The 26,485-nt window shown below is 36.5% G+C and overlaps 1 protein-coding gene across 6 annotated transcripts; it reads left to right on the top strand.

Moving 5' to 3' along the window:
- The first annotated feature begins 1,804 nt into the window (after window positions 1-1,804).
- LOC127801644 (serine/threonine-protein kinase Nek2-like) lies at window positions 1,805-25,821 on the top strand. Of its 6 annotated transcripts, none has more exons than XM_052336942.1 (23): window positions 1,805-2,465; window positions 2,738-2,863; window positions 3,154-3,273; window positions 3,416-3,482; window positions 4,021-4,086; window positions 5,249-5,295; window positions 5,381-5,450; window positions 5,604-5,684; window positions 5,788-5,830; window positions 5,925-5,974; window positions 6,066-6,147; window positions 6,283-6,332; window positions 8,247-8,320; window positions 8,959-9,010; window positions 9,442-9,885; window positions 11,177-12,217; window positions 12,331-12,414; window positions 23,198-23,501; window positions 23,636-23,791; window positions 24,007-24,084; window positions 24,270-24,395; window positions 24,556-24,639; window positions 25,520-25,821. In XM_052336942.1, exons 3-16 carry the CDS (start codon window positions 3,188-3,190, stop codon window positions 11,849-11,851), a joined length of 1,887 nt encoding a protein of 628 aa, XP_052192902.1. In that variant the 5' UTR covers window positions 1,805-2,465; window positions 2,738-2,863; window positions 3,154-3,187; the 3' UTR covers window positions 11,852-12,217; window positions 12,331-12,414; window positions 23,198-23,501; window positions 23,636-23,791; window positions 24,007-24,084; window positions 24,270-24,395; window positions 24,556-24,639; window positions 25,520-25,821. The 6 variants fall into 6 exon arrangements, with proteins under 6 accessions (XP_052192902.1, XP_052192905.1, XP_052192904.1 ...); XM_052336945.1 differs by having other exon boundaries at window positions 2,738-2,789; XM_052336944.1 differs by having other exon boundaries at window positions 2,738-2,784.
- Window positions 25,822-26,485: the final 664 nt, after the last annotated feature.

Raw genomic sequence — 26,485 nt, forward strand, 5'->3', positions numbered from 1 at the left:
GCCTAATGCGTTTTTTAACATTGATTTATTTACAAAAAGTAAGACAGGTTACTCAAACACTAATTTCATCAATCTACAAAGAAGTTGAAATTATTATCTTATTATTATCAGCAAAGCGAATAGTACAATACAATAAGCAGATCATAGTTTATTAAAGCAAGCAAATAGTGCTATCTTACTTCGACTCAGAGACGAGATCAATTGAGTTTAGCATTGGCACACAGAAGAACCAAAAGTTAGAGCTCGGTTGGGGAGGAGGCAAGCCTTTAAGCCTTTTGCCCTAAATATCAAAATTTCACGGCTCCATCGGGTTCAATTATTTTTGGATTCGGTTCAATTTTTAATTCACTTTTTTTTTTCTAAAATCAAATTGAATTGAGATTCTTAATCTTTTGGAAAAATTAATCTAATTATGAACTTAAATATATAGAAATTAAAGTAATTAATTTGATTTAGTTTAACATTAACTTGTCAGTTAATCGTAAAGACTATTGGCTCGTTCCCTTGTATAAAATATTTGTTAATTTGTAATTTAATTTTGTAATTAAATATACTTTAATATTTTATATTTTAAAAGACAATAATAGCATTTATTTCTAAAAAGTTTAGAAAACATACTTTTTAGGGTTTCTCAATTTATAATATAAATTCAAATAATTAAAAATATTAAATTTTTATTTTTTTAATATTTAATTACAAATTAGAGCAAAAAAACTCTAGAAAATGTTTTTTTCTAGCTGCTTATAACAATTGGTTTTAAAATTAATAAATTAAAAAATTAGATATATCTACGTAATAAATTCATATCTATTTGGAGGATGAGTTACTCTACTCAACTTATAAAATGTCTCATAGATACTATTTGACGTATCAACTGACTCTATATTCTATTTGGATTGGATTTGTGACTCGAGATACGACTATTCCAAATTTATTTTATTGTTGATGCCATCTTACTGAACAAACTATTTTTGCAATAATGTAACATTTTATTGAACAAGACTATTTGATTGCTAGGAAAATAAAAAGTAATGTCTTAAATAATTTTTATAATATTTCATAAATCTACCTTTATCAGTATGAGTCTCTAACTTATATGTTTTAAATCTTTTAATAAAAACTAGACAACTCTAAATCTGAACGTATTTAAGATTGGACGACTTTATCTACCATATTTCATTAAACAACTTCAAATCTTAATATATTTAAAAGCGTACGGCCCGACAAAGAAATGGGTATAAGGTATTAAAATGAAAAAAAAAAAAATCAAGGACAGTGAGAGACTACCCTACATATATCGCAGTGCCTACCAAATTAACCCCCAGACCTATATTAACTGGCAAAGGGAGAAGGTGGTCGAGGTATTATTTTTTGGGCCTTAAGTTTCGTGTTTGAGTTCTGATCAGGAGATAGTTCAACAAATAATAAGCGATACTGAAAAATAAAAAATGTTTATCATCCTCATATTTGCATTTGTGCTAGAAGTCAAAACTTATCTTCTAAATTTTTTAATTTACCTCTCCTACTAAAATTATAAGACCGAACATCGGGCACCCGTCACAGTGCGTTAATCAAAAAAAATAAGGGCAAATTAGAACGAAAAATCATGCTAAATGTACAATCATTTTGTATATCTTAGGCTACATAAAGGGGTATTATGACTAAAATACCTTACGCCTCACGAGTCTTTATGCGTCTCATAAAGAATTTTTTTATCATTAATACACCTTTATATAATCTAAAATATACACAAAAATATACCAATAGCATTTTCCTATAACTAATTGGGCGTGGTGGGAATCACAAGAGGAAGCTGCCGAATTTTGCTCCGACACTTTCCCCACTCCCATCCACTTCTCATCTTCCTCCCGTGAATGTCTCCAAAAGCCTATACTCTCCTTGTCCTGTACCTCCTCCTAATCACATGCTTCCTCCCTCCCCATCTCTTTCACCTCTTCCTCCTCCTCCTCCAAACCGCCACCGCCATGCCGGACCGAACCACCTCCTCCCTGCTCTCGCCGTGAACCGCGACACTCTTGTCGTCCCTGCGCCGTCAATGCCAGCCTCCACCTGATCTCCTTTCCTCTCCCGCATTCCCCTCTCTCTCCTCCGCCTTTTCTTCCTTTCGCCTTTCTTTTCTTTTCCTTCTCCGAATCTCTTCAATGCCAGACCGCTTTCGCTTTCCTTGACTTGCTTTTCAGAACTTCCCGCCTCTGCCTATTGCAACGACTCCACTGGCTGGGAACTCGTTGCGTGATTCTGGTTCCGCACGCCTGAGAGCTTTCTGCATTTGCTGCATTCGCTGCATTCCGGTTTCGTTTCGCTAATTCAACAATCTTTCTGTCCTTGGCTTGCTTTTCGGAGCTTGCCGCCTCCGCTTACTGCAACAACTCCACTGGTTGGGAACTCGTTGGGTGATACCGGTTCCTGACGCCTGAGACCTATCTGCATTTGCTACGATTCAGGTTTTGCTTGCTAATTCAATCTCATCTTGCAGTTCCGTTCTACCTTCCCTCAATTATTTTGTTTTTTTTTTTGTTTTTTTTTCTAATTTTGACTTTTCTTCGAGTGTTAAACATAAAGTGACATTTAATTGTTTCCAAGAGATTTTATACAATTTTCTTTTTACTCTGATCTTTCCAGTAACTTCATCATTTTCTAGTTACTGCTTCTGACTTGGATATATTTTGCTTCCGTGCTTTGTCCGTTTGTCAATTGCCTTTTTACGTTTCCCAAGATCTCGTTTCCGAGGCTGAACTCTGGAACTTGCTGGTCTCAAGTCAGGTTTGGTAAATTTGCCGGATTGCGTCAATGCTCATCCTTGAGTGGTGTTGCAGAGATGCATTTCTCACCCCTTTGCTCTGTACTTGCGTATCCCTTATCATTACAAAGTTTTCGATTGCCTTTAGCCTTTTTTGCTTTCAAGGATTTATCAAGTTTTATTATAATCTGCATAGTTATCCATTTATATGTTCCTGGCGTTCCAGTTAGTTTGGCTGAAGAAGATTTATTTACTCAGAGTTGGTTGCACAAACTAACTCAAAATGTAGCTTTGTTTTGGTGTAATTCTTAAACTTATGTTCTGAGTCTGGATAGTTGGTCAAGTTTCTTGTTTGTGGTTGCATCTTATGGTCTTCTCGGAATATGTGACAGGACTGCAGCATCTGGGAGACAAATCATAGCTAAAATGGAGCAGTATGAAATACTAGAACAAATTGGGAAGGGGGCTTTTGGCTCTGCGCTTCTTGTGAGGCATAAGCTTGAAAAGAAGAAGTGAGGATAAAACTGGCATAATGTTCTTTGCTGTTCTTGTATAGATGCTATATATGTGTATGAGTGATGAAACAGATGATTGATATTCTATTTTTACTTTTGGCCACTGGTTTTTACAAATTCTTCCTTTCCAACTATCAAGGTATGTGTTGAAAAAGATCCGATTAGCCCGACAAACTGATAGGAGCCGTAGATCTGCACATCAAGAGGTTAGTGTTCTCTCATATTATTCCTGCGTTTTTGCTGTCTCTTTTGGAAATGACTCGTGATTTTGTTTATTTATTTATTTTTGAAAAAGGAAACTTTAGCTGTTGGTATATATATACATATATGAGTTAAATGTATACATCAGTTCTTTTTTTCATCTGTAGTGTATGGAAGAAACTTTCCAAATTTCCAAGGATGATGTAACAAATGATAAAATGGGCACTGTAATATATGTCTGCTTACAAATGTAAAGAAAAGGTTAGACATGCTGGAAAATTGGAAGGTAAAAAGACTAAAGACGGGTGTGCTTTTAGTGATCACATGGCAACATATATAAATGTGCTTGGTTGGAGGATTAATTAAAAATCTAATGCAGTACATTTTGGTAGAGTATGTAACTGCATAAAATTGCCCCACTAGCACAGACATTTATACTTGAGCTGGTTTTCTGTCATATTGAACCTTGAAGTGGTACTGATCTTGGATCAATAACGTTGTCTAATTAATACAGACTGACATCAAATTTTTGGTAATATTTAGATGGAGCTTATTTCGAAAATGAGGAATCCATTCATTGTGGAGTATAAAGATTCTTGGGTTGAGAAGGTCAGTGAATACCCTTGTTCTTACTGTTGATGTTGTTTAATTCAAAATTGCAATTTTTTCTATCCATTTTCTTCTGAAAGGGTACTTGAACATCTGATTTTGTTGTTTCTATCTCCGGTAGCAACGATGGTACTTTAAGACACGTCCCTGTATATGTAATTGATTTGCATTAAAATTATGAAATTTCTTTTCGTTTGTTAAATGCTCATCACCTAAGTAAACACCTCACTTCCTTATGTTTTGCATTATGCTCTCTCTCTCTCTAGATATAGTTTCTTTTTAAAGTAATTAATTAATTCTTTGATTGATTGATGTTGTTACTAAGATTTTTTTTTTTTGGGGGTATTTAAAAAAATCTCATTCTTTGCAAGTTGGACCTAAATCATTAATTTAGCTCTTGGGATTACCGCCCTTGTGTGGTTCCCTGTCGCTCGTGCTCCTCGATTTTGGTAGAGGAGGTAAATCGCAGGTAGAGGTTTTGTCTCACTGTGCATAGCAAGGAAACTCACGACCTATTGGTGTGAATTCCAACTTATCATGGTCTAGTCACTTGACCTGTGTCCTGCGGGTTCATTAATTTAGCTCTTTTAATGATACTATGGCAATTAAGGTTCAAAATAAGTGTTTTATCTTTCAGTCTTTTTCTTTTTTTCCTTTTCAAGATATTGTACCTTTATTTTTTCAGAAAGGCATTTTTCTTTCTTTCTTTCATTTTCTATTAAAAAAAACTTCGTTAGAGACACTTATGTACGAGGTTATAAGGTCCTTACAAAAGATAAGGCCATTGACAAAAATATCTGACAAGCTAGAATTCATATAGCCAGCTCACATAGTGGGATAAAGGCTTGATATGTTGTTGTTGTTGCTTTCCTTTTCTGTGAAAAGTGTTAATATATATCGGCAGAATAAAACTAGGGAAAAGAATTGGGAGCAGTAGATTTATTTTTATAGAATTCCCATTTGCCTTGTCCAAGATTAAAATGTTTTTTTTGTGTGGGCAGTTTCATACTGTCTTAACCTTTCAATATGCTTCAGAATGGTTTCATGCTTCTTGTGGTTTGTCATTGTTAGCTGCTGCATTTTAGGACTTCATGGCTCTCTCTGTTTCCCTTTGCTCTTCTCTTCTCTCTCTGGTTAGTAATGTTGTTGCCTTGGCTCCCAGGGCTGCCATGTATGCATTATCATAGGTTATTGTGAAGGAGGAGATATGTAAGTGACTTTTCTTGGCAAAATTACAATATAGCCCCTAGCCATTTAAAGAATATGATTATTTGGGCTACTTCTGATTTTGCAGGGCAGGAGCTATAAAGAAATCTAATGGTGTTCTTTTTTCTGAAGAGGTCCCTATGTTTTTATTTATTTTAGTTAGTGCCTGTTCTTTTGTATTCATTTTTGTTTTTTCATCTTAGCCATCCTTAAAATCTTGTGTGTTCTATGAACCACCTCTATACATTTTTGTCTTTATCTGTCGAATATTTTCATTTTTTGTTGATATATAAATGTTTATTCTCTCATAGAAGCTGTGCAAATGGCTTGTTCAACTGCTAATGGCACTTGACTACTTGCATGCAAATCATATTCTTCACCGTGATGTCAAGGTTCTTCAGTTTGATCTGTATGCCAACGCTATTTTTCACATTTATGAAATTTTTTGAAACTGTACTTACTATCACTCTTCTTCAATTCTTCCATTTTATGCAGTGTTCAAATATATTCTTGACAAAAGATCAAGACATACGACTTGGTAAAGTGATACTGTTCTATTTCTTGCATTTCTTGAGAAGGATGATTATTTTACCCTGTAACCAACAATTATGCTGACAATTATGCTGTTACAGGTGACTTTGGACTTGCTAAGATTTTAAGTTCAGATGATCTTGCTTCCTCTGTAAGTCATATGCTTAAACTAACTGGATATCATTCTTGTTTTCCACTTCTCCATTACTACTGTTGCATAAGATCATGTTTTCATGACTCAGGTTGTGGGAACTCCTAGTTATATGTGCCCTGAGCTTCTTGCTGACATACCTTATGGTTCTAAATCGGACATTTGGTCGTTGGGTAAGTGTATACATGAATTCTGTATAAATGCTTCTAGAAGTATATGCTAGCATGGATACAAATTGAAATGATATTTTTTTTGCCTTTTTACTAGTTGAATATGTGCTTAATGTATCTTATCATTAATGATATCAGGATGCTGTATATACGAAATGACTTCTCATAAACCTGCCTTTAAAGCATTTGTAAGTTGCAAAAACTAATTTGCTTATTTGTCTGTTAGATGCAATGAACCAATTGTTACTCTGCGATCATGTGGTTACTTTGTTCTTTGACTTGGTTACTGTTATAGCCAGAACTCCCATGGATATGCTGTATAACTACATTACTTTTGTGCACAATGTGCGCAAGCAGCCACTAATCTAGCATGACATGGTTCCATAATTTCAAATACTTTGTATTTATGAATTACAAAATGGGGCCATTTTCGATGTGGAAGATTCATTTCTGTGTTAGAAATGAGCAACTCTATCCATAACCATGGTCCCTTAATAAAGGGAGAAGAATAGATGAAAGTAAGAGCTCTATAGTCTCTTTTGTTGTTGGTTTAGTGTCTCGGAGTAGCCATATTATGTCTAGGTGTGTTTTGAATATCTCTAAAATAATTCAGTCACTGCCTTTCTTTTTTGTATACAAGTTATTCAACTTAGTACTCGGCATAAATACAGGAATTCTTGGATAAAATTGAACAGTTGTTTCATGAGATAAAATTAAACAGTCATTTCGAACTCTATGCTTGTCTCATGAGATAAAATTAAACAGTTGTTGCTAGTGGAATTATCTATGCCTAAAGATAGTTCACAGTTTGGTAGATTGATTATTGGTCCCAATTATCTGACCCCGGCTGTTCCATATTATTATTATGCAATATATAATTAATTTGGTAGGTCCAGGGTAATCCCATGGATTAGTGGCTTGTGGAATAATCAATGACTCAAAAACATGAATAGGTCGACCTTGAAACAAGGAATCAAAATTTGAGAATTGGCCAAGCCCCATATGTTCTCAAAACTAATCCTCAAAAAACACTTATTTAAAGGATGTCAGTCTGTAAAGGATAGTGAATGTCTCATGAATTAGCTTGTGAGGCTGACTTAGGATACTTGAAAAAAAATAAGAGCCTTGTGAATGCCAGGAGAGTTTCATGCCTGTTCTTGCTAAAGAGCTGTTCACAAATGCTCCTAAAACTGGGAGGAGGTTGCATGGGCAATAGGTGGAAAGACTTGTACTCCAAGGGATGCTGTAAAGGGCCAAGGCATTCCTCGGGAATAGATATGGCAGAGGAGTCAGCAGGGCTTAATTCCTTGCCAGGGCTGGGGGTGGGGGAAGTATTGCGGTTTGTCTCAGAAGTATCATGTGAAGTGGGTTCAACTTTGGAGTCTCTAACTGTGGTCATTTCTTTTGTGGTGATTTTCATTGAGGTTTTTTAATTGCTTTAGAGAGCTAGAATGGCCTTCATCTTCATCACTGCTGGGATGCGATTAGTAAATAAATGAAATGGTTCAGCTCCTAGGACAACCTTTCTGGTACTTCTTCACGCTAGAAATTGGCAGCCTTTTAGCAGGGAACTTCAGGATTTCAATGTTATGTTGAGATGCCTGAAGCCAATGAGGACCTGGTTATGTTGTGGAGTGCGCTAAGCAAGATAGGGAAGTTACAACAATTATTGAAGTGCTTGGGATCCTCTCCTTTGAAGAGGGAAGGGATGGATATCTGGCAACCATGAGAAAAAGGAGGTAGAAGGTGGTCCCCATTCGTTCAGTTGGAGGGTTTGTGTATGCTACAACCTCTGAGCTGTTGGTAGGGCTGAAGTCTCCACAATTGCTTCCGTAGACTGAGAGGTGGTGTGCCTAGCAGGCCAGTTTGAGCTGAAGTAGTAGTTCTAAGGGGACAAGTGGCACCTTTTACTTGGTTATCAAATAAGACAAAAAGGGACACTTTGTTCAATAACTACTTTTCCATGTATAATTTGCTCTTCTGAACTTCATTTCAGGCATCACTGAATTATATTCACTTGCCATCTTAATTTCTGCTGCAATTTGTGTTGGTTTTGAGCACCTTTAAACTGCTTTTTGTTTTGGTGTTTGGCTTTGTAACAGGATATACAAGCACTGATCAACAAAATAAATAAGAATATCTTGGCACCACTCCCTACCAATTACTCTGGTGCATTGTGAGTTTTTTTCCCTGCTTTACATGGTTGTTGTTGTTGTTCATGGAATAGGTTCTTGTAATTGTTTCTTGAGGATTTTACTATGTGCCTTGCACCATTCAAGTTGATATATAATAACTTATTGTGAGCAGGGGCAGATCCAAGAATTTAGAACGCAGCAGTTAGAATCTAGGAATTTAGAATGCCGGAGCTGAAAATTAATAAAGTCAATGTAATGAATTCATATATAACAAAAAAAAATTAATTTGGGCCAGATTATGAGCTTGGTTTGTGGCATCATATTTGAATTAGGGCTTGAGAAACAAGGCTTGATTAAAAAGAATACAGGCTGACAATTCAAAAACTAAAAAAAAAAAATTAATTTATATGGATCTGGAAATCAAATGTTAAGGAAATTAGATCACTCAATGGCAAGTTGTTAAGGAAATCAAATGTTCAAATGGATCTAGGGGAGGGCTGAAGCCCAGTTGAGCCCTCCCCCAGATCCGCCTCTGATTGTGAGATGAGATTGTGTAAAAGGATGAGGAAAGATAAAATAAATATCTTCATGCTAATGAAATTTTAGATTTTTGCTTGTTTTTAGATGGTCTTAAAATAGGTGATAAAATCTAATCTTTTGGCCTATTTCTGTTTTCCAGTCGGGGTCTCGTCAAAAGCATGCTGCGGAAAAACCCAGAACTTCGGCCAAGTGTATTTCCTCTGCCTTTATTCTGCAGTTTACGTAGGATTAGGATCAATGCAAGCATGGAATAATGATTCAGTGCCTTGGATTATTTTTATAATTCGTTAAATAATGCCACTATTTGCATACTTGCATAAAAGAGGGAATTTATCTTCTTGCTATTTAAGCACTGTTAATATTTTCTACGAAAGTATAACCACCAACAGTACATTTGCTATTTTTTGCATCAATAACAAGGCTATGCTGCTGCCATCTCCTTTGCAATGCTATATGATTGCCTCATCTCTTGTCATATGGTTTGCAGCTTCAGCATTCTTGTTGGCCTCTCTTCTCTAGTTATTTTACCATTTTGTTTTCACAGTTATGCTTTCTGGCCAGAAGCATCAATAGAATGGGTGAATTGCTATTATGTTTTCTGAAATTCTTTTTTCTGAGGCAGGCAGCAGACCTTCTAAGGCACCCACACCTCCAGCCTTATGTTGTTAAGGTTCATCTGAGACTTAACTGCCCTAGGCGCAATAGCTTATCAACCCAGTGGCCTGAACCTGAGTACATAAAGAAAATGAGAAGTTCAGAACCAGAAGATGTTCTCATTTCCAAGTACAGAGTAAAACATGGCGCATTTGGTAACGACAGGACTCTTAATCCAAGTGTATCTGGAGCTAGACAAGATTCCTTTTCTTCTCAAAGAAATCAAATCTCTCCAAGTTATTTGAATCAAAGAATAGCAGAAATGTCTGTTGGAAGCATCATTGAAGACAGAACTTTTGGTAGAAAAATCACTTCCAAAGCTTCAGATATTAGCAAAACTCCAAGATTGACTCCTAGAAAAGCTTCTGCTACCCCTAAGAAGCAAGCAAGAATTTCTAGGCACCGTGAATCAGTAAGTCTAGGAAACTAATATTTGATAATTATACATGTTTTTATGTTGGCTTCATGTTTGAATGTTAGCATATGTTTTTGTTAGTTTTCATTATTATAAAACAAAGTGCATTTTAATTTTTCTCTTATCCTGTGTAATTGAAGTGGTTTAAGCCCATGCCCATTACTTCTCAATTGGAGCCTATTAGAGAAAATAAGAACCAAAATAATAAGTAACAGTTTGATATTAGTACATGTCTGTCTCTAATTGAGTTTACAGGACAGCATGATATGAATGTTGTTGGAAAGAAACTGTTCTTTGAATTAGACTTCCTCTGCACTGGGTCATTATTAATGGTTTCTATGTTTATTGGTACTCCTAATGCAAATTTGAACATCACTCACTTGTACAAGCTTAAACTAAGTTGAACAAAAATTGCAGCAAATATAAGATATTATTATAATTACATCAAAGTCTCACCGACATAGGAGAAATTCATGGCATCCTCTTATTGCTGCAGCTACATTATAGAAAGATGAGAACAACCCAGACACATCCTAGTGAAAACTCCATATCCAGTCTCAAAGTAATGAAATTTTAATACTAAATTGGGAGAAGTTTCTGTTATTTGCTAAAATTGGAACTTCTAGAGAGCATATATTTGATAAGAACAGTTATAAACTAAAAAAGCAAACAAAGACAACGTAGAAGAACTCCACATGCAAATTCTCTCATTTTAATCACTGTACAGAAACTCTTGTTCCATTTATTATTTTCTATCATTTCGTTGCATCATATAACTTATGATTATGATATGGACCTTCATTTAATTGTATGGTAATTTAGTGAGATAACCATTCTAATTGTTCTCTCTGATGTTATTATGACAATGTGGGTCTCAATTCAATATATTTACCTGCACCCACATGTACATGTAATTGAAGTGTGGGGTGACCTTAATCACGCATGCAACGATACCTATAAGTGTCTAATATCATCATAGTTTGTTGAGTTGATATGATACTGTAGCTGCTTCACATCACTATCCTCTAAACTTGAATAGTTAATCACTCTTTTATGAACTGAAGCTTTAATAAGGTATATTCCTTGTACTTATGTAGGCTGGTTTCATCAATAACTAATTACCTATTCCAAAATGTATTAGTACTAACGTGGGGGCACACGTGCATTTCTGTATGTCTGGATACCCATGCTTGTCTATGTTCTAAGTGTTAATGTCTCAGGAGTCCAGAACTGCAGCTTCTCCACCTTCTGAGGTGGAGTTCTTAATTGTAATTTCTTTCTTTTGCAGTTTCCAGTTTCACGAACACCAATAAAAAAGGTAGTCCATTCAACTCTTAGAGCTTCCTTCCCATCGCAGACGAAAGCCATTGGTCAAGGATCCCATTGCAAACCTAATATTGGTATCATTGACTGCATCGAATCTCCTGATATCTCTGTGAACTCACCTCGAATTGACAGGATTGCCGAATTTCCTTTAGCCTCCTATCATGACCCCTTCATTCCAATCTGTAGAAATTCATCCACTTCTGCACAAGGTTCTGTTACCTCACCAGAAGGTGATCGTTCAATCATGAAGGACAAATGTACAATCCAGGTCTGTGAGAAAAACTTTGGTCGGCTAAAGTTTACTGATGCTTGGCAAGGAGTTGAGGGAACAATTCAGTTCGATGGAGAGAATGGGAGTGCATGCTCTGATCAAAATGCAACAGCTGGGGCATCAAGCCGAGCCTCATCAGACTTTCAGTGCAATCGTTTTGAACCCTCATCTTACCGGCAGCAAGTTCAAGCTTTAGAAGGTTTGCTTGAATTCAGTGCGAGGCTGTTGCAAGAGGAAAGGTATGATGAACTAGGGGTGTTGCTTAAGCCTTTTGGACCGGGGAAGGTGTCCCCTAGAGAAACTGCTATCTGGTTGACTAAGATCTTCAAGGACAACACCATGAAGCAGGAAGATCAACACCAATGAACCCAATAGCAGTTTTTCTGTGAGATCCCAACTAGCGGGATTAAAGATTGATGTGTTGATGTTTACGTAAGAATTTTGAAGGTCACAGAACAGCAGATAGAAGGGTAGGATGTTTCTGGAACTAAATGTACCATTCTTAGGATGTTCCTGTATGATTAGTTTAGATCTATGGCCAAAACAAATTGACAACCTTTTTATTTTTTGTTTCTATTGTTGTTTATTACTCTTTTCCTTAGTTTTATCTTCTCTATAGCAATTGATAATTATCTGATCTTAAGAGGAATGCAAGAACAGAGAACGAAGATTCGAGGGTTTTCTATGAACTTGCAGGTGTGTGAGGCTGGTCTCATGGTTAGCTGAAATCCGGTAGGTTCGATTAAAACATTTCGGCTTAATATCTAAAGATGAATTGAGAGCAAGTACTGAGCACATTTCATTTGTGAATATCTGAAGGGATGGCTTGCTTCTCTGGTATGCAGGTGCTCTGTGTTGTAATTGTGCTGTTTTCTGGGAGGAAGTAAAGGTAAAAAAGAGAGTTGAAGTTCCGTCACGTATGCATTGAGGTATGTCAATTTTAGAGTAAATTATAACTAGTTTTCCTGTGGTTTATGTCTATTTCATGGACATTTTTTGTGGTTCAATTTTGCTATTTCAAGTTCCTATGCCTTGTTTTTTTAATCAATCAACCCCAACCATTGCTCTAGTGCCAGGTCAATTTTATGGACACTTGTGGTTAAATTTTGCTATTTCAAGTTCCTATGATTTGTTTCTTTTAAACAATCAACCCCTTCCATCACACTCTAGTCTAGTGCCTCCATCACCTAACATTCCTAAACGGTGTCGTTCTTTTTTAACATTATTTTCGTTTTTGTTTTTACCAAAAGTATTGCTATTTTAACTAAAAATTATCAAAATTGCACATGTTTCTAAACAATTCTCAAACCATCACTTTTTCTGCCATCTTAGCACCCGGCAGGAAGAGGTTCCCGTAAGGTTAATGGGAGCGACATAATTTAGTTTTTAATTTTTTAAAACAATAAAAATGTGTTTATTTTACTATTTTTAAAAACATATTTTTAAAAATAAGAAAAAAATTTAAAAGGAAATGCAAAATGCCAAAAAATCGTTTTGGTTGTTTTAAGACAAAACAAGTGCAAAATCTGAAAACGTGAAAAACAACTATTTTGAGCATTCCCAATCTCGCACAATAGCAACATTTCTCTTCCTTTTCTATTTTCTTCTTCATTCTCTCTTCACTCTTTTTCTTAATTTCCTTTTCAAGACTTGGCCGTTGATTGCGCCTGCCACCGCCATCATTGTCGTGAGCTGTTATCGATCGCCATCACCTCTATAAATCACTGATTTTGTGTCTGGCTTGGAGGTTTAACCTTAGATTTATAAAGATTTGACTGTTAGATCTTGTTAGTTTTTGTATATGTTTGTTGATGGAGATAAGGGTGTCGGGTGGTTGCATTTGATCACTGGAAGCCATCGGCCACCGTGGCCGATGGCGACTGATAGTGCGTTTACACACATGTTAGGTTTGGCGAAAAGTTTAAGTTTAGATCTATGGAGATTTGACTATTGGATGTTGTTAGTTTTTTAGTATGCTAGTCGATAAAGATGAGGGTGTCGGGTGGTTGCTTCTGATTGTTGGAAATTATCGGCCATGGTGGCTGGTGGTGACTGACAATGCGTTTTTCAGTTTTGGCCGAAAACTAAAAATTAGATCTATAAAAATTGAGTTGTTAAATTTGACTCATTCTTGTATATGTTAACTCCTTTAGCTTTGCGTGGTAGGCTCTGATCGTTGGAATCTTCAGTTGGTGGTGGTCGTTAGCCACCACTGATGGTAGTAATTGTAGCTAGTTTAGGCTGTTTATTAAATAAAATATTATAAAATAATTTTTCTTAAAATTTTAAAATAAACACGTTTTTTAGTTTTTTATATTGAGAAATATTTTTTTATAATGACAAAAAGAATGCATTTTCAAAAATTTTAAATTAGACACTCAAAATGTAAAATTGAAACTTAAAAAAACACCAAGGCTAATTTTTTTTTTTTTTATCATGTTTAATAATTTTTATTTATTTTTAATTTTATTTATTTGATCTCCATGTGTTCATCAACTTTCGGCACACTTTGGACACAGAGGTGAGTACTGCTAATATTAATGATAAAAGAAAATTAAGTAATAAAAGATGTAAGAAGTCGCACGGTATGATTGCCAGCCAATAAAAGGGGTTGTAGCTAACATTGCATTTACTGAGAGTAACTACTGAAGACCAGATGTAGCCTAAAGAAAATTAAGAACACCACCATAGTACGCCTTTTTCTCTACCTATAATGCCCTGGGGCCTGACTCACACACAGAGAAACCAACGGAAATTGCCGGCCGAACCAACCAGTGGTCCTGTTGATTATCATTATCATGTGAACGGGATCAGCTGGCGACTATTTTTGTCTCCCTTTTATTAACTATGTGTTGACAGTGAGTTTTGAGAATTTTAATTTGGTATTAAAAATTTCATGCATTCCTATCTCCATCAATGCTAGGGCTCACATGGACACAATTCTAGATGCAATTATTGGGATACAGAGAGTATAGATGCGTACGGTATATAGAAATAACTTGCTTGATACAAAAAGTAGTTTTAACTGGCTACGATACAAGAAACATATACTAAATACTTGACCACTATTATAACAGCTGATATTTACGGTAACAAGAGCTTATAATTAAATGAACAACAGAGATTACCAGACTAAAACAGCAAATCAGAGAAGATGGTTGAACAGCACTGCTCCCAGCTGGAACGACAAGGAATTAGGAACAAACTTTTGGATCATGGAAGAGGCAGGAACAGAAGTAGGTCGAGTCGCGCTTTGCGCTGTCCTGAAGACAGTTAGCGCCCTGCACCGACGGCAAGCAGACTACGGCGACTGTCTCAGCAGGATGAAACGACCTTTCCGGTGAACGGCAGCCACGAACAACCGGAGCTAGCAGAATTCAAGACGGGCTTGCTTTCAGTGATGTAAAAACTCGAGAAAAACAAGCTCTTCTAAAGCTCAAAGAAGAAAACTCTATATGAGAGACAATACTTGAGAAGAGAGAACAACTTGAAAGCTTGTGAGAGCTTGTTAGAGCTTGTGAAGAATGAAAAACTTCACACCAATATATATAGGCACCCACCAAATTTGGAGACCAAGCCAATCAAGAAGTGCTTGGAGACCAAGTATTTCTAGAAGAACTTGGGGGCCAAGTTGTTCTAGAACATCTTGGGGACCAAGCAAGAAATAAAAATAAAAATAAAAATAAAGATAAAACCACACACACACACACACTCACTTCCAATAATCCCCCACATGAGTGTGTGCTCAAAAAAAAAAAAAAAAAATTATCAAAACGACATGGAGTCACTGAGAGCAAATAGACAAGTCATGCATCAACAAGGTGTCTTTTGGACTTGAACCTTTCTTAGTGAATGTCTATCGAATTTACCGAAGAAATAGTGAGACTAGCTCTTGAACTATCCTTCTGAAGGTAAATCGAGACAATAGACATCACACACAACATGTCTTAACCCACTGAGTTCTATACGATTGTGTCCATTTTGGTCCTGGACAGCATCCTGGGTTTCATGAGAGCTTTAGAGAACCCAAGCCATTGAACAGTTCTCATAGAAGCGACCCCACTTCTACTCTCATATAGGGAAACATTGACTAAGAGTACCCTGTCACTACTCCTCTTATATCAAGATATCAACCTTCCCTTTAACATCGACATGACACACTCTTCAATTTCTGAGACATGGGAAGAAACTAAAAGTTTCATAGTGTGTCAACTATGACTTATTCCAGCCAGTTGGCCAATTTAACCTAGATCTTGGGATCTCCAGTCAACTAGGTTTGGTTACCACCGGAAAATTCATTTTAAAGGCTTTAACCCCATTCCCTTCGATGTAAATTTGACTTGCTCACGAGTCACTCCTTTCGTCAAAGGATCAGCTAGATTTTCTTTCGATTTTACATAATCAATGGAAATTATTCCATTTGTGAGCAACTCTCTGACAGTGTTATGTCTGCGCCTAATGTGTCTTGACTTCCCATTATAGACACTATTCTTAGCCCTCATTGAGGCAGTTAAGTTGTCACAGTATATGCAAATGGCGTTAACAGGCTTTGGCCATAATGGAACGTCTTCGAGAAAATGGCGAAGCCACTCAGCTTCTTCGCCTGCTTTGTCTAGAGCTATAAACTCTGACTCCATGGTTGATCGTGCTATACACGTCTGCTTCAAAGACTTCCACGACACAGCAGCACCACCTAGGGTGAACACATACCCACTGGTTGATTTAGTCTCTAAGCTATCGGAGATCCAATTAGCATCACTAAATCCTTCCAGTACATGTGGATATTTTGTATATTGCAATCCATAGTCCAGGGTGTACTTCAAGTACCTAAGTACCCTGACCAATGCACCCCAATGGTCATGCTCAGGATTGCTCGTGTATCTCGCTAGCCTCCAGTACATGTGGATATTTTGTATATTGCAATCCATAGTCCAGGGTGTACTTCAAGTACCTAAGTACCCTGACCAATGCACCCCAATGGTCATGCCCAGGATTGCTCGTGTATCTCTCTAGCCTGCCTACGGAGTAGGCGATGTCAGGTCTAGTACAATTCATGATGTACATCAGACTCCCAATAACTCTGGCATATTCCAAAGAAGATACACCTTCATCATGGTTTTTCTTCAACTTTGAATTTGGATCAAACGGAGTAACTGCTGGCTTACTCTCGAAGTGACCAAATATTCTCAACACTTTCTCTATGTAATGCGACTGAGAAAGAGCATACCCTTCGAAATTTCTTATTATTCGAATTCCAAGAATAACATTAACAAGACTAAGGTCTTTCATGTCAAAGTGCGAGTTCAACATTTGTTTTGTGGATTGTATGACACTTATATTCGTGCCCATTATCAACATGTCATCCACATACAAGCACACAATGACACATTCTTGGTTTATGTTTTTCACATAAACACATTTATCACACTCATTTATCTTAAATCCATTTGATAACATTGTGTGATCAAACTTCTCATGCCATTGTTTAAGCGCTTGTTTCAACCCATAAAGAGACTTTACTAGTTTACAAACTTTCTTTTCATGTCCCTTTACAACAAACCCTTCAGGTTGTTCCATGTAGACTTCTTCTTCTAAATCTCCATTCAGGAATGCTGTTTTTACATCCATTTGATGTATCTCCAAATTATATAATGCTGCAATAGCAATCAGTATCCTGATAGACGTGATTCTTGTCACTGGAGAATACGTGTCAAAGAAGTCTTGTCCTTCTTTCTGACAATAGCCTTTAGCTACCAGCCGAGCTTTGTACTTATCAATAGTACCACCTGCCTTTAATTTCTTCCTGAAAATCCATCTGCACCCAACTGGTTTACACTCAGGTGGCAAATTGACCAATATCCAAGTATTGTTTTACAAGATGGAATCTATTTCACTATTAATAGCCTCTTTCCAATAAGGAGCATCAGGAGATGACATTGCATCACCATATGTTTGCGGCTCATCTTCTAACACAAAGGTTAGGAAATTTAGGCCAAAGGAAGAGGCCTTCCTTGCCCTTTTGCTTCTTCGAGGCTCAATGTCAATTTCCTGCCCATCTTGGCCTTTTGAAGAACTTGCTTCATGAGTTCTCTTGGAACCACTTGCAATGAGTTTATCTCCCTTAAAAGGGAAGATGTTCTCAAAGAACTCCACTTCTATAGATTCCAGAACAGTATTAACATTAATGTCAGGAATTTCTGACTTTGTTACCAGGAACCTATAGGCAGCACTATGCGAGGCATAGCCTATAAAGACACAATCAATAGTTTTTGGACCAAGTTTAGTTCTCTTAGGTAAAGGAACCTGCACATTGGCCAAACACCCCCACACTTTCAGGATTTTGTAAGAGGGTTGTCTACTATTCCACACTTCATAAGGCGACTTGCCAGACTTCTTATGTGGAATTCTATTTAATATAAAGTTTGCAGTAAGCAACGCTTCCCCCCACAAATTATAGGGTAAACCTGAACTATTTAACATGCAATTTATCATGTCCTTCAAAGTTCGGTTCTTCCTTTCAGCTACACCATTTTGTTGTGGTGTATAAGGTGCTGTCGTCTGATGGATTATACCATGAGATTCACAAAATTCAAACAGAGCTGATGATTCATACTCACCACCCCTATCTGATCTGAGCACCTTAATTTTCTTTCCTAGTTGATTTTCAACTTCTGCCTTAAATGTTTTAAAAACATCAAAGGTCTCATCTTTACTACGTAGTAAATATACATAGCAATATTTACTGCAGTCGTCAATAAATGTGACAAAATAATTTTTTCCACCTCTAATGGGAGTACTTTTCATGTCACAAACGTCACTGTGAATTAGGTCGAGTAATTCACTATTCCTTTCCACAGATGGAAACGGCTTTCTTGTAAACTTTGATTCAACACAAACTTCGCATTTGTGTCCCTTATCAATGTTAAAACTAGGTAATAACCCTAGATTAACCATTCTTTGGAGGGAACGATAATTGACATGTCCTAATCTTGAATGCCAAACATCAAACGACTCAACAATATAAGTAGAAGAGTCATTCTTATTAATCTTCTTAAGCACTTGGGCCTGTACATTCAACTTGAACATGCCCTCATCTAGATATCCTCGACCCACATACATTCCACCTTTGGTAAGAGTAAATTTATCAGACTCAAAAACGAGTTTAAACCCATTTTTGTTCAATAGTGTTCCAAACACCAGATTCTTGCGAATCTCAGGCACATGCCATACATCTCTGAGGGTCAGGATCTTCCCAGATGTCCACTTTAGCAGTACTTTGCCCTTGCCTTCCACAATCGAGGCTGCGACATTTCTCATATACACCTTTTCGGTGCCATCCATCTTCTCATAAGTTGAGAACAAGGATCTATCCTTGCAAATGTGCCTTGAAGCACCTGTATCGATCCACCAGCCTTTGGCATTATCAACCATGCAGACTTCAGTGATGACTGCAACGAGCTCATCATCTTCCATCATATTGGCATAAGAAGGCTTAGACTTGCGCTGGTTGCTACCAGAGTTTTGACCCTTCTTGTGTCTGCAATCCATAGCCCTATGGCCTGTCTTACCGCACACCCAACAAGTGCCTTGAATGCGTTTGTTGGTAGTGGACTTCTTTGGACCCAATGATCCGCTTACTCTCTTGCCTTGCTGCTTCTTAGGCTGAGATTTGAAAGCCTCAGCTAAGTGAGCCTTAGCTTCAAATCTATCTGAGACTTTATCTCCTTTGCGGTTGTCTTCTTCAATACGAAGACGAAGAGACAGATCTTCCATAGACAGCTCCTTGCGCTTGTGCTTAAGATAGTTTTTGAAATCCTTCCATGAAGGTGGCAGCTTCTCAATCACAGCAGCAACTTGGAATGGCTCATTGATGACCAATCCCTCGCTATGCAAATCACTAATGATGATTTGCAGTTTCTCCATCTAGTTGACCACCAATTTGGTATCAACCATCTTGTAATCCAAGAACTTACCCACCAGAAATTTCTTGGTGCCAGCGTCCTCAAGCTTATATTTCTTCTCCAAGGTCTCCCACAATTGCTTGGAAGTAGCATATGCTGTGCAGTAAACATTATACAGCGGGTCGACCAAGCCACTCAAAATATAATTTTTACAAAGGAAATCTGAGTGCATCCATGCCTCCCTTGCAGCCACAGTTTCTGTGGTCATATTCTCTTCCGAGACAACGGGGCAATCCTCTTTGAGGATGTGGGCTAGATTCAGTGTGGTCAGATAGAATAACATCTTCTGTTGCCACCTTTTAAAATCTTTACCATTAAATGGTGGTGGCTTCTCCACATGTGGGGTTGGCTTGGCCACGGCTGAACCGAGCCCTTGCATAGAAGCTCTTGCATAGAAGCTGTTGCAGAAACAGCAGCAGTTGGTGGGCGTAGACCCGGGACAGCAACAGGGGGCGGGTTTGAACCCGAGGCAACACCAGCAGCAGCAGCACCGGAACCATTAGCAGGAATAGAGGCATCCATCTTTTCTAGACTCTCTTTCTAACTGTCTTCAGATTATTGGGATACAGAGAGTATAGATGCGTACGGTATATAGAAATAACTTGCTTGATACAAAAAGTAGTTCTAACCGGCTACGATACAAGAAACATATACTATATAGTTGACCACTATTATAACAGCTGATATTTACGGTAACAAGAGTTTATAATTAAATGAACAACAGAGATTACCAGACTAAAACAGCAAATCAGAGAAGATGGTTGAACAGCACTGCTCCCAGCTGGAATGACAAGGAATCAGGAACAAACTTCTGGATCGTGGAAGAGGCAGGAACAGAAGTAGGTCGAGTCGCGCTTTGCGCTGTCCTGAAGACAGTTAGCGCCCTGCACCGGCGGCAAGCAGACTACGGCGACTGTCTCAGCAGGATGAAACGACATCTCCGGTGAACGGCAGCCACGAACAATCGGAGCTAGCAGAACTCAAGACGGGCTTGCTTTCAGTGATGTAAAAACTCGAGAAAAACAAGCTCTTCTAAAGCTCAAAGAAGAAAACTCTATATGAGAGACAATACTTGAGAAGAGAGAACAACTTAAAAGCTTGTGAGAGCTTGTGAGAGCTTGTTAGAGCTTGTGAAGAATGAAAAATTTCACATCAATATATATAGGCACCCACCAAACTTGGAGACCAAGCCAATCAAGAAGTGCTTGGAGACCAAGTATTTCTAGAAGAACTTGGGGGCCAAGTTGTTCTAGAACATCTTGGGGACCAAGCAAGAAATAAAAATAAAAATAAAGATAAAACCACACACACACTCACTTCCAACAGCAACTCTAATAGAAAGTCAAGGAATAGGGGAAAATAGTCTATTAGACAATTTGTTTCTAGCTTCCTGTTAATGTAACCCTGATTATAGATTGAGAGGATGGATCCCCCGTTGGGCAAAATAACTTCATGTGACACGGACAGATGGAACCAAAATGTTGACAAAATGCAGCAAAAGAACTATTGCAATTAAGGAAGAACAGAAAACATCGAAACAGACTGTTTCAAACGGTTCAATGGCCCTAGTTTTACGTCAATTATTATGTGTCAGCATATTAATGCTTTGTTAAAGGACGAGGTAGCGTAGGAGATTGAAGGTCTACAATAAGAAAGAACATAAAAAAGGAAGCAATTAGTAAGGGTTTTTTTTTTTTTAAGATGAATTAAACGTGAATTGATATAATTTATTTATGGGTTGGGTAAACTAGAGTCAGTCTCAATTATGATGATTAGATTGTTTTTCTTTAATTTAATTTAATTTAATTTTGTATTGTATAATATATAAATTATATAAAACGGTCTTCACGTTATATAAGATATCAGTGTCTTTTAATCAACACTGCAACTTCCACGTCTTTCAACAATGATTTAATACTTTCTGTTTGGTTTTATTATTATATATATGATGATAATACTGAGAAGTTTGGTGGATTAACGTAATTAATTAACAAAACACAAATCCACAAAGAAACGCGTCTTGGTTTGAAAACTAGTGCTTTCAATTATTAACTACTTGGAAAAGAACGTGACGGCTTGGAATATATATAGATAGATAATAAGGTTAACCCATTAGCCTATAGGGCTTTGAATTGAAGGCTTCCAAATGAATGTCCTCAAGTGGCACTGGAACCTTCTGTTTGAAAAAGACCATTTCCTACTCGATAGGCAAAATCTCTAAAGATGTGTTTGATTGATTGGAATTATTTTTCATATAAAATGTTATATTAATAAAAAAATTGTCATTCTTGCATGTTTGATTGCCTAACATTTTTCTTAAATTTTTTTTATGTACACCACATTAAAACATATTTTGACTCATTTTTCATAAAAAATTGTAACTTGGGGAGGTGGGAATTCTTTTCCATAAAATTGAAAATTATTTTCTTTTTTCAATCAAACACATCTTAAATTATTATATATGCTTAATTTTGACCCTTCAATTAGCACTATATATATATATATAAATGTGCAGACCAACAAACTTAAGACTTGAGTTTCAACGAAGACAAATTAAATAGAATTATTATGAATTAATTTTAAGTAGAATTATTATAAATTTGTGTATATATATCACGATAATTTATTGAGGATTTTTTTGTTAGATTTATTTATGAATATAACATTTTTCTTTTAATTAGTTTTAAGGGACTAATAAAATTGCCATTAAAATTAAATAAGTATATCATCAATCCGCTGGATGATTGATGCATGAAGAACGAGGTGAAGGATTATGTTTTTCTTCCCCTAGAAGAGGGGAAAGAGCACACGCAAGTGAGCTGCTACCTCACTTGTGAATCTTTCTCATGCACAGATAATTACTTGATCTTTCACCTAATTATTTTATTAGAAAAATCTTATTAAGAATCTCTTTTGACATCATCATTATAGAGATGAACTCTCAAATTATATATAGTTGAAACACTATTTAAGTCACAAAAGATTGAACAATTAACACTTTTAAAAAAGATTTTTTAATCAATCTCCCAAAACAAATAACAAATCTCACTAAATATTCATATATATATATATATATCACATTAAAATGTAGTTATATGATCTGTACGTACGTAGGCTGATGAGATGTCGGATTTGATTTTGATTCCTTAATTTTCTCTCTTCTTGCTTCAAGTTTTTAATTGGTCTTGAAGAATTCGTTACCTAACAAATTAATATATATAGAAATAGAGTATAATAATAATAATAAAACTAAAACTAAAAAAAAAAATCTCCAGCCAATTGAGACCGTCGCTGCTCGGAATGTCAAACGTTCAAACAAGTCGAAACTAGAATATATATTAATTAATTAATTAAATATTGTCACATTATTGTAATTGGAGAACGTTTCAATGCGACGATATATAAAATCGTGAACCTGTGAAGTCAGAAGTGGGCGATTTTGGACGAATCCTCCTCAAAGTCTAGATGTTTTTGACTTTCCCCCACCAATATAAATATATATATATATGCCCAAATTTAAATTAATATAATATTATATAAATAGATTTTTTATGTTCAACAACCCAATTCGTCATATTGCAAACAAGCTCAAATGAGTGAGTAATGGGGGGGGGGGGGGGGGGGGTACTTAAATCACCCGGGCTGATGAGTTTTAACCTAAAAGAATTTTAAAAAAAAAGAGTACATATTTTATATGTATCATTTTCTCAAAATTAATAGTCAAAGTCTTACCATTGGCTATTGGGCACAGGCTCGCAGCCACCCACCCTTACGCGATTGCAGAAGCTTCTGTGTAGCCTCTTCAATGTCCAGCGCTGTACGTTCATTCATACATATATATATGTATACACACACACATACAGCCCCATCACCCGTCCCCTCTAATTAAGTACATACAACATAAAACATCTCTCTCTCTCTCTCTCTCAGACCGATCGAGATCAGTATGGCTTCCTCCAAATTCACTGTTCTCGCAGCCATCCTCCTCCTCCTTCTGCTACCCATGGTTGCTAATGGAGATAGAAGTTTATCACCAAGCCTCTCCCCTTATATTAGTATGTCTCTCTCTCTCTCTCTCTCTCTCTCTCTCTCTCTCTCTCTCTCTCTCTATACATATATATATATATCATGTTGTTAAATAACATTACTCTGTGTGTGTGTGTGTGATTGGAATTGGATATGAGTGCAGAAGACATATGCGAGGAGGTGACATGCGGAAAAGGGACATGCAAGGAGGCGGTGGGGTCAGCTTTCAACTTCGTATGCGAATGCGACGCCGGCTGGAAGCGCACCCAGCTCTCCGACGAAGACAATTTCAAGTTCCTTCCTTGCATCATCCCCAACTGTATGTACATATTGCTTAATCCATCGATCAATTTCCTAATTTCTTTCTGTTAATTTGCTTCCGGCCCGATCGATCGATCGATCGAGTAAATAAATAAATAAATAAAACCAATCACAAACCAGAAATGAAACCACCCTAGCTAGCTAATTAATTAATCTCATTCACACTGATCACTCATATTTAATTTCTCCATGCGCGATGCACCCTGCACGCAGGTTCTGTCGACTACTCCTGCATGCCCGCCGCTCCTCCCGCTCCTGCCGTCCCGCCGTACAATCTCTCCTTCTTCGATCGTACGTATAATACTCTCCGGCCGCAACCATTAATTATTCATCATATCTTGTTAATTATTAATTCGCCAATATATATATATATATATAATCGTGTTCATCAATTCCATCGACTCTGATCTCCTGATCAATTATTAATTCCTTTCCTAATTAACGGCGTCGTGCTTTTTATTTGTGGCTTGAATTAGCTTGCTATTGGATATACTGTGGCGAAGGCAGCTGCTCGAAGAATTCAACGTATAGACACACATGCAAGTGCAACGCAGGTTACTCCAATCTGCTCGACGTCGCGGCTTTCCCTTGCTACAGCGAGTGTAAGAAAAGAAACCCTAATTAAGTTTTAATTAATTAGTTGCAGAAATTAATGAATTCGTTTGTTTAATTTCGATCGACCTTGCGAATGAATTGGGTTTTGAGTTGAGGATCGATATATGAATGAATATTAATCTCTCGTCGTGTGCGTTTAATTTGTAGGTGCCGTTGGATCCGACTGTCAGAAGCTTGGCATCAGCGTTTCAAAATCAACTTCTTCAACGCCTTCAAATGATAGCAATCTAGGTAATTACTACAGATGCCAATTCTATATATATATATATATATATATATATGGATCTGCACATACATACATACATATAGTCGACACACAAATCCCCCTAGCTAATTAAACTGATGATATGATTGATGACACACTTACAGAATTTTTTTTTTTTTTCATTTTAATTACAAGCCATGCATGTTGGTAGTGCTTTTCGTTTGTAATTCATGAATATAGATAGATGATCAGCAACTCCCATTCCCATATACAAAATTAAGATTACTCATACCCCCTAATATATATACATATTATAATTTCATCTAAAAACCCATGCCCTCTATTCTATTTCAAAGTTGGGAGGCTAGAGGAAAAGCTAAAGTCAAAACCCACCCATGCCTCTATTCTATTACAAAGTTGGGAGGCTAAGCTTAGTTTGTTTAATTTCCAAGGGCCAAAAAGGTGTGGAAGTCATGGGCTGAAAAGGATGATCTTCTTGAAAACAAAAAAGAAAAATCATCCCCCATCCCACCTACTTTTGACTCAAATTAGGTATTAGTTCGGTTATACAGTTCTAAACTTGTAGTATAGAAACCCACAAAACACCTTTTACATCATCCACCGATAGCCTTAATTAGTCCCATAGGAGGATTGAATTGTCATACATGAATGTGATCCATTGCCGAAAACTTTATACGTGGCAACTTTTGATTATGTAACTTGGCTACGACTAGCTCATATCCAAATATTTTTGTTTTTTTTTTTTTTTGTGTGTGTGTGGCTATTTTTAACCAAATATTATCACTTAGTACGTATATACCAATTTCAATAAAAAAAATTCCAACAAAATAGCAGCTCGGTTACAAATTCATTGCTGTGCTTACAGCTTGAAACCTTGTTTTGCAGCCACCTCGTCGTCTGTGCCAAGAATGCTTCTCGGCCTGGCTATCTCACTCGTCTCTTCTGTGGCTGTGCTTCAATGGAAGTAATTAACAATATATACATATCTTATATATGTGTGTATTCATGCGTACTTTTGTACAAAGTACACAGAAATTCAGTATTCGTCGTCGTCGTCATCCGGTGGATGTACTTTTGGGTTTTTTTTCCTGCTGATAGTTTAATTTAGGGATTTGGATGTAATAATAACCTATTATTTAGTTTGTATAATTGATTGATTGAGTCATAAAGAATAATACGATTAAATATTCCACTGTGTTTTCACACTGCCATTCAACCATGCATATTTGTTTAGGACTATAATCATGATGATTCGCAGCATGGCCCATTAAGGAGTTCACATCACAGCAACAAACACAATCCTTTATTATGTTACTGTGATTAAATCCGATTTATACGCATACATAGATTCTAACTCTTCACTAATCTCGAATCGTCTATAAATAAAACCGAATCGAATCGAAATAGCGGTTTCAATTTTACTTTTTAGTGAAACTGAAACCAAATTGTCTATAAATAATGATTTCGGTTTCAATTCCCTAACAATTTAATTCCACTTCGATTTCAATTCAAACCGATTCAATTAAAAAAAAAAAAATTTAAACTTAATTTATGTAAATCAAGTTACTTACCTATTTTTTTGGTTTAAAAGAATCAAAGGTCACATAGTTCATTTAAATTTATAATCCCCTTACCTTAATCAAAATTATTTTTTAAAATATCAATTATTATGTATTATATTATATATTTTATATTTATTTAATTAATTTTTAAAACAGTTGAACCGATTGTGATTCGATTCTAGTTCTGGTTCCTTATTTTTAAGAATCAAATTCGAATCGTAAGTTTTCAGTTCCGATTTTTAAACCTAAATTGAAAAGACAATTTCGACTCAATTAAAAAAGAAAAAAA

Source organism: Diospyros lotus, chromosome 5 (genome assembly GCF_014633365.1).
Source record: "Diospyros lotus cultivar Yz01 chromosome 5, ASM1463336v1, whole genome shotgun sequence".
Classification (NCBI taxonomy): Eukaryota; Viridiplantae; Streptophyta; class Magnoliopsida; order Ericales; family Ebenaceae; genus Diospyros; species Diospyros lotus.